This window comes from Phascolarctos cinereus, unplaced genomic scaffold, assembly GCF_003287225.1.
Source record: "Phascolarctos cinereus isolate Bilbo 61053 unplaced genomic scaffold, phaCin_HiC Scaffold_1;HRSCAF=81, whole genome shotgun sequence".
NCBI classification, from domain to species: domain Eukaryota; kingdom Metazoa; phylum Chordata; class Mammalia; order Diprotodontia; family Phascolarctidae; genus Phascolarctos; species Phascolarctos cinereus.
This window is the reverse complement of record NW_027555514.1, coordinates 211161108-211174497: the sequence shown is the minus strand read 5'-3', so window position 1 is coordinate 211174497 and position 13390 is coordinate 211161108. Positions and strand designations below refer to the sequence as shown.

The following is a 13390-nucleotide window of genomic DNA, read 5'->3' as shown; positions in this document are numbered from 1 at the left end:
TGTTTTTTGAAATAAGTTTGTATTGATGTAGTTATCCCCAGTATCCTTCACCCTCCAACTTTTCCATATAACAATACACTACAATGCAGGCTAAGAAGCAACAGTTAGGGGCAGCTAGGTGGCACAGTAGATAAAGCTCCGGCCTTGGAGTTAGGAGGACTTGAGTTCAAAACCAGTCTCAGACACATGACACTTACTAGCTGAGTGACTCTGGGCAAGTCACTTAACCCTAACTGCCTCACAAAAAAAAAGAAGAAGAAAGAAACAACAGTTAGAATCGAACATAGAACTGACTGGTTTAAAACTGGAAAAGGAGTACAACAAGGCTGTATATTGTACCTTATTTATTTAACTTATATACAGAGTACATCATGCGAAATGCCAGGCTGGATTAATCAAAAGTTGGAATTAAGGTTGCTGAGAGAAATATCAACAATCTCAGAAATGGAGATGATACCACTCTGGTAGCAGAAAAAGAAAAGGAATTAAGAAGTCTCTTGATGAGAGTGAAAGAGTGTAAAAGCTGACTTGAAACTTGACATTAAAAAAATTGGGATCTTGGTAACTGGTCCCATCACTTCCTGGAAAGTAGAGGGAGAAGAAATGGAAGCAGTGTCAGATTTTATGTTCTCAGGATCAAAGATCACTGTAGACAGCAACTGCACCTATGAAATTAAGACCTTGGAAGGAAAGCTATGGCAAATCTGGACAGAATACTAAAAAGCAGAGACAACACCTTGACTACAAAGGTCTATATAGTCAAAACTGGTTTTTCCGGTAGCAATGTATGGCTGTGAGAGCTGAACTAAAGGGAAAGCTGATACTTTCAAATTGTGGTGCTGGAGAAGACTTTTGATAGTCTCTTGGACAGCAAGGAGCTCAAATTAGTTAACACTTAAAGAACTATTAATTCAGCATCGCACCTATCAGATTCGCTCACATGACAAAACAAGAACATTATAAATGCTGGAGAAGATGTGGGAAAATTGGAACACTACTGCATTGCTGGTGGAGTTGTGAACTGATCCAACCATTCTGGAGAACAATTTGGAACTGTGCCCAAAGGGCTATAAAATTGTGCATAACCTTTGACCCAGCAACAGCACTTCTCGGGCTGTATCCCAAAGAAATGATAAAAATGAGAAAAAGACCCACATGTACAAAAATATTCATAACAGCTCTTTTAGTGGTGGCCAAGAATTAGAAATTTGAGGGGATACCCATCAATTTCGGAATGGCTAAACAAGTTGTGGTATATGAATGTAATGGAAGACTATTGTGTTATAAGAAAGAGTGAGCAGCCAGACTTCAAAAAAACCTAGAAAGACTTATATGAACTGATGCTGAATGAAGTAAGCAGAACCAGGAGGTCACTGTATACAGTAACAGCCACATTGTGTGATGACTGACTTTGATAGACTTAGCTCTTCTCAGCAATGCGAGCATCATCTCCAAAAGACTCATGATGGAAAATGCTATCCACATCCAAAGAAAGAACTATGAAGTCTAAATGCAGACTGAAGCATACTATTTGCTCTCTTTGTTGTTATTGTTTTGTTTCTTCTTTCTTGTCTTTCCTCCCATTCGCTGTAATTGTTCCTTTCAACATGACTAATGTGAAAATTTTATGAAAGAATGTATATGTAGAGCCTATATCTGATTGCATGCCGTCTTGGGAAGGGGGGAAGGGGAGGAGGCAGAGAAAATTTAAAACTCAAAAGCTTATGGAAGGGAATGGTGAAAACTAAAAACAAATTAATTTAAAAATTAATTCAGGCTATTCACTACAAGGTCAAATACTGAAGCTGAGGCTTAAATACTTTGGCCACATGATGAGAAGGTGGAACTCACTGGAAAAGACCCTGATGTTGGGAAAGACTGAAGGCAAAAGGAAAATGGATGGCAGAGGATGGGAAGGATAGATAGTATAATGGAAACAACAAAATTAACTTGGACGGGCTTCAAGAGATAGTGGAGGATAGAAGGGCCTGGTGTGCTATGGTCCATGGAGTCACAAAGAATTGGACAGGACTGAATGACTAAACAACAACATGTGCTAAGCACTGTGCTAGGGGTACAAATAAAATGAAAGACAATCCCTGCCTCCAAAACGCTTACCATACAATGGGGGAAGATAAGAGAGAGAAGGTGTCTCCACCAGCTCACTCGGCTACAGAGCCTACCTAGGACCTAGGGTTTCCCAATCACCCAAAGAATCAAGACCAGCTTGATCTTCTATCTTGAATGTGCATTGATGACACGGGAGACAAGATGGCAACAAGTCCGTTTATTTTAAACAAAGCATTCACTTATGTAGTGAAGTAACAGGAACTTCTTCTCAAGTTACAATGACGTAGAGCCCATGCTGTGCTAGTGGACAGTGCATGCACATTCCATGCACTTATCTGTCTCCAATCACAAGTAAATTGCTAATGACTACACAGTAACTAGGGGAGTTAAAAATTGTTAAAGATTCATAGGACAGAACACCGAACCAGGCGACCTTTGCTCATGGACCAACACCCGAGAGGGACCTCAGCCCTTCAGTGAGATCTCATGAACAACCTGTGGCCCTCTACATCCTTACAGATCCCTAACAAGAAGGAAGCTAAAAAGCAGAACTGGAGTGTGTGTGCCACCAGCAGACTATCTGGCAGGACATGTTGTTTTGTGGAGTTCAAACCAAGCAGAGCTACTGATGAAAAGTAGAGGTACCTGGAAAGTTCAGATCCCAGTTCTCTATAAAAGAAAGCTCTGCGAGGAGTTTAGTATTCCACTTTCTGATCAGAGAGTGAAAGAGACAAATAGCTTATAATTAAACATAACAAACAGTATTTTTAAAAGAAAAAAATGAATGTAACATAAAAACATTGAAAAAATCCAAAAACATGCTCAATGTTTAGTACCTGTGGGCCTCCCACCTCCATGAAGGGGTGGGTTGGGGGTGTCCTGTTATATCTCTTCATTTTGAGTCCTGCTTGATCTTTGTAATTTTGTAACATTTACTTTTGATTTTTTGGTGAGTAGTTGCTCCATTTTTATGACTGTAGTTACTGTGTATATTGTTTCCTTTGCTTTGCTTGCTTCACTTGCTTCACTTAGAATCAGTGTATATAGATTCTTCCATGCTTCTTTATATTCATCACACATATTCATTACAACACAGTAATAGTCCATTACATTCATGTACCACAATTTGTTTAGCCATTCCCCAATTGAGGGGCATCCAATTTGTTTCCAATTCTTTACTATCACAAGAAGTGCTGATGTAAATATTTTGGCATATATGGGGGTCTTTCTTCTAGCAACTGATTCCTTAGGACAAAAGCTCAGTGATGAAAAAAAAAAAACCCAACAACTCAGTAATGAAGTTTCTGGTTCAAAAAGTATGGACAACTTAGTTGCTTTATTTGAATAATTCCAAATTTCTTTCCAAGATGACTGCACCATTCATATCTCCACCAACAATGTATTAGTGTGCTTATCATTCCCAAACCTCTCCAACATTGACTATTGCCAGTCTGGAGTCATGTTTGCCAATTTTTAGGGTGTGAGGTGAAACCTCAGGGTTGTTTTGATTTGTATTTCTCTTATTATTAGTCATCTGGAGCATTCTTTCACATGGTTGCGAATACTATGTGATCCTTTTAAGAACCTTTTGCTCATATCCTTTGACCACTTATCGGGTAATGGCTATTAGTTTTAATATATATTTATTAACTGTTGATACATCTCGGATACTAAACTCTTATAAAGGAAATCTGATGCAAGGATTTTTTCCCCATTTGACCACTTCCCTTCTTATCTTAGGTGCATTAATTTTGTCTATGCAGGGAGAAAAAAAGCTGTTCAGTTTCATGTTATCAAAGTTATGTTTGATCTTTTGTGATGGCCTTAATCTCTTGTTTGGTTAAGAATAGATTTCCTATCCACACCGGTAAATAGGTTTCCTATCCATACTGGTGAGAGTTACACGATCTGCTTCTCTTCTAATTTTTTAGCTTAGGCATTCAAATTAAAATAATGCATCCATTTAGAATGTAATGTGGCATATGGTATATAGTGTTGCTCTACACCTAATTTGGACCAGACTTCTTTCCTTTGCTCAAATTCAGTACTGTCAGGCCCCTCTTCTTCTCACTTCCCCCCTAATATATTCTTTTGAGATTCTTGATGTTTTGTTCCTCCAAGATGAATTTCACTATTATTTTTTCTAGTTCTATAAAATAATGCTTCGGTGGTTTGGTATGGCACTGAATAAGGAAATTAATTTGGACATTATTATCATTTTTATTATGCAGATTTGACCTAATCATGAATAATTTAACATCTCCCCAAATGATCAGTTCTATCTTTATGTTCTTTAACAAATATTTTATTATTCATGTGTGTATAGTTATTTTATCTGTATAGCTGTATTCATATAGTTTCTTTGTCTATTGTGGCAGGTAGATTTCCAAGTATTTATATATTCTATAATTATTTTAAAATGGAATTTATATATCTCTTCCTGCTGAGATTTGTTAATAATAAGAAATATGATTTATGTGAGCTTATTTTATATGCTGTAACAAGTTATTTTTTCAATATTTTATTTTATTCTCTAGAATTATCTAAATTATCTATAAAAAGGGATGATTTTGTTCCATCTTTGCTTATGCACATTCCCTCAACTTCTTTTTCTTAGTACTATATCTACATACCATGTTTGAGCACTATATCACGTAGTAATAGCAATAATGGACATCCTTGCTCTATTCTAGATCTTATTAAAAAAAGGTCTCTAGTTTATTCCTATCATATATAATGCTGGCACTAGGTTTTAGAGGGCTACTACTTATGTTAAGCAAAGATCTGTTTATACCTATGTTTTCTAGTTTTTGTGATCTAGTGCTACAGTATATTTGCTAATATTTTATTTGACTCTCACTGGTTTGTGTATCAAGACCATTTTTGTATCACAAAAGAAATTCAGTAGAACTCCTTTTCTTATTTTATCAAACAGCTTATGTTCCTTAACTGTTCCTTAAATATTTGATAGAATTTGCTTTCCATCCTCTATCCCTCTTTGGGAAGCTCATTTATGATTTGCTTAATTTTCTTTTCAGATTGTATTAAGTCCTTTGTTTCTTGTACTTTTAATCTAGGCAGTTAATAGTTTTGTAAATATTAACCCATTTCATTTAGATTGTTAGATTTTATTGGCATATAATTGGATAAATAAATAATTTTCTTTCTTTTCCATTTGTTATAAATTCAACTTTTCATTTTTGATACTGGTAAACTGGCTTTCCTCTTTAAAAAAAATCAACATAGTGGCTTATCTGTTTTATTTTTTAAAAAACAGCTCCTAGTTAATTATCTTTAATGAAATGATCTGTTACTATATATGTTCTTTTACCCATCCATTCATTAGGATTAAGTCATTGGTAAGGAACACTGCATATATTTTCAGATTTTTTTTCCAGATGAGTTGTTGACTTTTTCCCTTTTTTTCTTAAAAAAATTCATTATGTGGAATGGCTCTGTGGGAGAGAGAACTTATAGAAGAAAAACTTAGGCAAACAAAATATATCAATTGGAATTTATCGGTCTGTTTGTTTTAACAAGAGAGGTTACTGGTACCACTTTGGAGGGAACATATTCAGTTCTATGGTGGGATTGGAAGCCTTATTTTAAGGAATGCTTGCTGGAGGCATCAGGTATAGATAACTCCAAGAGATTGGCATTGAAAGGAGAGAAAGATATGTCACGAAGGGGAATGTCTTTTAAGGATGGCGGAGACCTAGAGAAGTATGTAGGAGATGAGAAAGGAGCAAGGAGAAAGGAAGAGACTGAAGATTACAGGAGGGAGGGAATGACCACTCGGTCAAATTCCCAAAAAGACAGAGGAAGGTAGGATAAAGGACACAAGTAAAAGGAGTGATTTTCTTCAGAAGGGCCACCATTTCCTTGGAAGCTGGAACAAAAGAAAAATGTAGAGGGGTTTTGAGGTATGGAGTAAAGGAGATGGAGGGGACTTCACAAAGATAGCCTCAATCTTCTTGGTAAAATAGTAGGCAAAGTTATCTGCTGAGAAAGGTTAAGGGAACTCTAGATTGAGGGGATTGTGAAGAACAGCCATTCAGAAAACCATACCAAGGAACAACATAAAGGACTGCAGTGTTGCAATGAGGCCCTAGTTGAGATTAGAGAACATGAACTCAGTCTGTATTGGATAAATGGTAAGAGGATATAAACAAACAATTCTCAAAACAAGAATTGCAAAGTATTAAAAATCATACAGAAGAGTACTCCAAATTACTACTAATAAAGGTAAAATTAAACAGCTCTGAGGTTTCACTTCACACCTAACAAATCAGCAAATATGAGAAAAAAACTATCATTAATGGAAAAGTGTAAAAACTGACACATTAACAAATACATTTTTGGTGGAGCTATTAATAGGTCCAACCACTCTGGAAAGCAATTTAGAATCAAGCTCCTCCTCGAAAGTAACAAATATCTATAGTCTTTGATCTGGAGATCCTACTGCTAGGCATATACCCCCAGGAGGTTAAAGTTTGAGGGAAAGGTAACATATACACCAAATATTCACAGCAGCTCTTTTTGTGGGAGCAAAGAACTAGAAATTAAACAGACCATTATACATCAACTGTCCACTGTCTGGAGGTAGGTTAAAATAAATTGTGCTGCATGAATGTAAGAGAATATTACTATGATGTAAGAAACTATAGGAGGCAGCTAGGTGGCGCAGTGAATAGAGTACTGGCCCTGAAGTCAGGAGGACCCGAGTTCAAATTCCACCTCAGACCAAACACTTGACACTTACTAGCTGTGTGACCCTAAGTCACTTAACCCCAATTGCCTAAAAAAAAAACTATGCCCATGAAGAGAGAAACATGAAAAACATATTAAATGATGCAGAATGAAGTATGTAGAACCAGGAAAGCAATACCCATGACTACAACAATTATAAATAGAAAGATAAAAAACAAAACTAAATGCTATGTAATTCTACGGTGCAAAAAGTTTGGCTCTGGAGTATGTCTGTTTAACCACTCTGCATAAATGTGAGGCTCTCAGTATGGAATACCACATATACTTGCAGATAGGAATTTGGGGTGGGGGTGAACTGCCTTTTTTCTCTTTTAAAATCTGTTGCAAAGAATGGCTTCACCGGGTAGGAGAATGGGAAAGAACATCTGTTAAGTGAAAGTGATTTAAAAACAAAAGGCAGCAATAAAAATAAGATACTTAAAAAGACAACCTGAATTTATAGTGGATGCTGCTAACACATTAAGGTGACTTCCTTTAGTGGCATTCAGTAGTATAATAATAGAAAAGAGGAAGTCAGATAGCAGAGGTTGAGTACTGGCAAGGCATAAATGGTGGCAGGACTCAAAGGAAAAGGATAGCTTATAGTTGAAATGGCCTCCTACATAAAGACACTGAGAAACACTCAGGTGAAAGAAGGGAGAAAAGAAAGAGCTAGTAGGACAGAAGATCATCAAGATAAAAAAAAAAAGTAACATGATTAATGCAAATGGAAAAACAAGAGACTGGGACCAGAAATGGAGAATTTCAGAATTCAAGATGATAGAAATGACAACGTTATCAGGGACAGTAAGATCTAAAGTATGATAATTCATTTGGGTGGTTAGAGTTAAGATGTAGGTCACTAGAGTTCAAATGGTTGATGAATTAGAAGACTAGGGTGTTTAAGGGAACATCAATATGTATATTAAAGTCCTAAAATATGAGTTGAGATGAAGACTGAGTTAGGCACCTCTCACCTAGATTCTGCAACAGCCTCCCTGTCTCAAGGCTTTCATCACTCCAATCCATCCTACACAAAGCTACCAAAGTAATTTTCCTTAAGCACAGCTCTATTTAATCAACTCCAGAGGCTTCCAATCACCTTCAGGATAAAATATAAACTCCTGCGTTTAGCTTTTAAAGCCCCATGAATGAATTTTGCCCCAGGCTATCTTTCCAGCTTTGATGCACATTACTTCATAGCTGCTCTCTCTTCACAATCTAGCCAAACTAATCTTCTCTCTGTTCTTCGTATACAATACTCCATCTCCAGACTCCATGAATTTGCACTGGCCATCCCCTATGCCTGGAACACATTCCCTCCTTATCTCCAACTCCTAGAATCCTTCTCTTTCTTTAAGATGCAGCTCAAGCACCATGTTTTGCATGAAGCCTTTCCTGCTACCCACTCCCATATCTCCCAAACTACCCAGTATTTAACTATTTTGTATATATTTGCATTTATTCACGTTAGGTTTATATGTACATACTTAAATATGTACTTGTTGCTTCCCCAAATAGAATGTAACCTCTGCCTTGCTGATTCTCTTTCTTCCTTCAAGACATAACTCAACTATATGAAGCCTTTCCAGATCCCCCAGCTAGTGTGCTCCCCTCCAACTACCTTGTATTTATTCCCTTCATATTTATTCTATGTGTACTATAGAATATTCTCTCTATACATATGTACTTGTCTCCCTGACAGAATATAAACTCCTTGAGATTAGGGATTGTTTCTTACTGTGGAGAGAGCACTAAATCTGGAGTCAGGAAGACCCGAGTTCAAATCCAGTCTCAGACACTTCTGACCTGTGTGACCTCAGGCATGTCACTTAACCTCTGTTTGACTCAGTTTCCTCAGTAAAATGAGGATAACAATTGTACCTTCCGGGGTTGCTGTGAGGATCAAATGATATAATATTTGTAAAGGCCTTAGCACAGTACTTAGAACATAGTGGGTGTTATATAAATGTTAGCTATTATTATTTGATTAAACTTCTATCTCTAGCACCTGGCACAATGCCTGGAACACCTATTGTTGCTGCTCAGTTGCATCTAACTCTTTGTGACCCCACTTAGGATTTTCTTGGCAGAAACACTGAAGTCGTTTGCCATTTCCTTCTCCAGCTCATTTTATAGACAAGGAAACTGAAGCAAACAGAATTACATGACTTACATGGGGTCACACAACTAGTGAGTGTCTGAGGCCAGATTTGAACTCAGGAAGATGGATCTTCCCGACTCCAGGTCTGGCACTCTATCCACTGCACTATCTAGCTGCCCTGCTTGCAACACATTAAGTGATTAATAAATGGTTGTTGACTGGACACACATAAATTCTTATTCTTGGGTCCAAAAAATGACCACGGCTAGAAAGCAGTTCATAAAAAAAGATCAGGTGGTTTCAGTGCACTATAAGGTCAATATGAGTCAATACTGTGATGTGTTAAGGAAAAATCTAATATAATCTTAAGCACATTCAGTGAGAAATCAAAGGCTAGGGTAATCATAGCCCTACTGTACTCTGCTCCCATCAGACCACATCTGGTATACTGTGTTCAGTTTTGGATGCCACATTCCAGAAAGGAGGGCAACAATGATGGCAAAAAGTCTTGTGCCATATGAAAACTGGTTAAGTATTGTGTATGTTCAACCTGAAGACTATTTGGAAAACACCCTGTCTTTGGGAATTTAAGAAGCTGTTATGTGAAAGAGGGAATAGGTTTCTTTTGAAACAATGGGTAGAAGTTATAAGTAAATTTTGGATAGATATAAAGGAATATTTCCTAACAATTGTCAAGTTAAATGGCCTGTCTGGGGAGGTGATGACCCCTCCTTACTAGGGGTTTTCAAACAAAAACTCAAATACTCATCAGTTATGTTATAAAGCAGATTTTTCTTCAAGTAAGGGCTGGACTAAAGGAACTCTGAGATTCCTTCTAATTCTGAGACTGTGTGATTCTGAATATATTTCAGGATAAGTCCTTCAATGCCTTTGGCTCCCTAAGGCAAGAGATCATTAATAGAACTTCTCAGCATTTCTGATGAATGTGAATCCCCTTCAGAAAGATCCTTTTATCTGTTACTGTCAACTCCCCAACAGTCACATCGCAAATCCCATGCCTAACGCTAAGATTTCATCCATGCTCTGTAATACCCTACACCCACAATCAGTCAGGACCTGGCTTCCAACCATGCATATGCCACCAATTACTGGCACTGGCCTGTTTCTTGAAAGACTGAGAGGTATTCAATAATGTGAACCCTCTCTAACTCCAGAGCAGGCTGCTACCCTTTCAGTCTAATGTAATTAAACTGTTTGGTACACAGTGAAACTTTGTTTAATGTTTAAACTTTTTCTTCTGGTTGCTCAGCTAAAGGCACTCAAGTTTACTACCCAATTTCCCCTCTTACCTTCTTTTTCATGTTCTCAAAGGTTCCTCCCTGGGCCAGCACAGTATTGGACTGCAAATCAAAAATGAATCCTGATGGATCTGTAGGAATGAGAAAAGGAAAATGTATTGGGCCTGTAGGTGGCAAAGTGCTAGGCTTGGAGTCAGTAACACCTGAATTCAAATCCAACCCTCAGGTATTTATTAGCTATGTGGCTCTGGTTTTGTCACTTAACTTCTATCTGACTCAATTTCCTCATCTGTAAAATGGGGGTAATAATAGTACCTACCTCCCAGGGCTGGGATGAGGATCAAATGAAAAATCTGTAAAGTGGTTTGCAAACGTTGTTGTTATTAATCAACATGAACAGGAGTTATTTGGTAGACCTCCAAAAAAGACTAGTCAAGACTAACTGCTTTTGAGCAAAGTAAGCATGACCTGAACAATTTACATAATAACTAATGAAAGGAAAACAACATTTAAAGTCTTCAGAATCTGACCAATGCAGTAAAATCATGATTTCAGACTCTGAAATAATGCCTCTGACCTGTGGAATGAGATGTACGTTTTTAGACAGCCAATGTATTTGTTTTGCTTGATTTTGCTTAATTTGTTTAAAAAAAATGGTTCTGTGGGGCAGAGAAGGAAGAGTCAATGGAAACTGATAGTGACAAAAAAAGGAAAAAAGTACCAGAAAAGTACTTAAAAGAAAAAGTAAACAGCTACTTTCCTGTTAAAATAGGCAAATCACATTTTAAAACCTGCATCACATGCCTAAAACTACTAAGTAGTTAATGCTAGCTTCACTTAGGAATAAACCTATACAATTTGATTATGATAGCAATATTTCTAGCTTGTTGAGAGATACTAAAAATAATGTCTAAATCAGTTTGTTAGATTTTTTTGGTCAGATATGTCCAGAAATCTTTACTAATTTTACCTGTCTCACTGAAATAGCTCCTTCAAAATAATATTGTCAAATTTTAATGTAGCAAGCAAATAATTTTTCAATACAAATGCAATGGACATAATGTCCATTCAGTTGAAAGGCATAATTATAAAACAGTTGAGTACTAGGAAAAACAATTCACACATTAAAAACTGCACTGCTAAAATTACTTAGAATTTGGTATAGTAATTAGGTTGTTTACAATATTTAACAATCTAACACATTTTATTTCTAATCTAATGGTTTTTATGTAAAGTTCTTTATTAGAGGATTTTAACACATCAAAAATGTGTGCTTTTTAAAAAATCAGACTTAGTACTAAAAGTAAATATACTTTTCCAGATTCCATACACATTTTAATATATTAACATTTTTCAATGGCAACAGCAAATATCAAGTAAGCAAACATTAAGACTATCATAGTTTTTTGTCTCTCTCTCTATTATTCTTCCTCTTATTTTTCTTCATTGCAGCTTTTTCCTCTCTATCCTGAAATTAAGGTGGTTAAAGAATCACAGAAGGCCTGAATTGGAAAAGACAGAGGTCATCTAGTCCAACCTTTACCTAAATAATGATGATACCTTCACTGTTTCTAAGAACTAGTAATACAGCCTTCCACTTAAACATCTTCAATTATAGGTAAGTCACAAATCATAGCCTCACTAATGCCCAAAGCAGTCCATTCAATTTTTGGACTGTTCATTTTTAGGAAGTTTTTCTATACTTTGAACCAAAATGTGTTTGCTTATAACTTCCACCTGTTCCACCACTACCTTCTGACCTCTGAGACTGAACAGAATGTCATAATACCTCTTCTACCTGGCAACCTTTCAAATATTTGATCCCACCAAATCTTTTCTTCTTCAGGTTAAAAGTTCCTTAAAATCTCCTTGGTCGTCTTCTTCTCTCTCTTAATGTGCTACTTTAATGTTTTGAATAATCACTTTTATGTTGATTACTCCCAGACATGTATCTTCAATCCTGTCATTTCACTCCACAGTCATGTTCTGCAACTGCCCACTAGACAAATTCAGTTAAATGCATGACTATCAAACTGAACTGAACTTAATAACTTCAGCTCCCTTTTGCTCTCCTAATCACCTGAACTCCAAATACAAAAGTCATCTTCAATTCATCTGTGTTTTCCATTGATTTTTATTTCCTAATCATTCCTTAGCTCCACTAAAACTACTCTCATCCAGGCCCTTAACACCTGAACCATAACTGGTTATCCTATTCTCAAGTCCACATCACTGGCTGCCTAATCTTCTTAAAACATTACTTTCAACATATCAAAACGCTTAGGCTCCCAAAATGCTGATAGAATATGGTCAAAATTTCTTAGCCAGGCATTCAATACTCAATTTACCTTTCCAAACTTATCTACTGCAATTTTTCAAATGCCCCCCTTATAAATGCTGCTTCCTCATTTCCCATCTCTCGTAGTCCTCCCCACACAAATGTCCTATTCTAAATCTACCCATCTGTTAACAAACTTGCTTTCGTATTAAAGCTTTCTTTTTCTACTCCTTCTATCTTATGACTTGTTGGGAATGACACCTTCCTGATTACACAGCATCCCTGGTTACACTTCCATCCATACCCCCGACTCAGTGGTTGTGGTGAGGGAGTCAGAACACTTCTTGCTACCCACTCTGACGTTACTGACCCTCCCTCTCTTCCACTTCACTCCCAAACTCCTCCTCCTTAGAGGTTCATTAATTCTAAGTTTATCACACAATCAAGATTCTGGTAACTGTTACCTATTAAACCCCTGGACACTCTCAATGAGTTCAGTAACCAGCTAAGTCTCTGTCACCCCAACACCAGCTATCACACTAGGGAACTTCAACATCCATACTAATACATCCTCAGACTACTCAATTCCCATGACCTACCCCTCCATTTCACCTTGGCTCCACAGAAACAGTCATACACTTGATCTTGCCTATGAGTGTAGGCAAGTATTCCACTTCCACATCCATGAACTGTGAAATTCCTTTATCTGACCATGATCTTTTATCATTCCATCTTTCCATATGCCTCACAACTACTAACCCTGTGGTTCAGTCTTACCATGACTAATAATTTCTTACACCTTCCGTTCTTTAATAGGCCATCAGCCCTACACTAACTACACTCTCTTTCCTTACCTATCTTGACCCTTTGGTGAACCAGTTCAACTCTTTGTTATTTGTTGTTGTTGTTGTTATTTTCTATGGTCACATC

The 13390-nt window shown here is 36.9% G+C and overlaps 1 protein-coding gene across 3 annotated transcripts in view; it reads right to left on the bottom strand.

Annotated features, from left to right (window-relative positions):
- SPATS2 (spermatogenesis associated serine rich 2) overlaps window positions 1–13390 on the bottom strand; it is a 139109-nt gene that overhangs the window by 52535 nt on the left and 73184 nt on the right. For all 3 annotated transcript variants that reach the window (XM_078156814.1, XM_020966128.2, XM_078156813.1), the window contains one exon: window positions 10234–10313. In XM_078156814.1, coding sequence (XP_078012940.1) covers window positions 10234–10313 — 80 coding nt within the window. The remainder of the gene's footprint in view (window positions 1–10233; window positions 10314–13390) is intronic.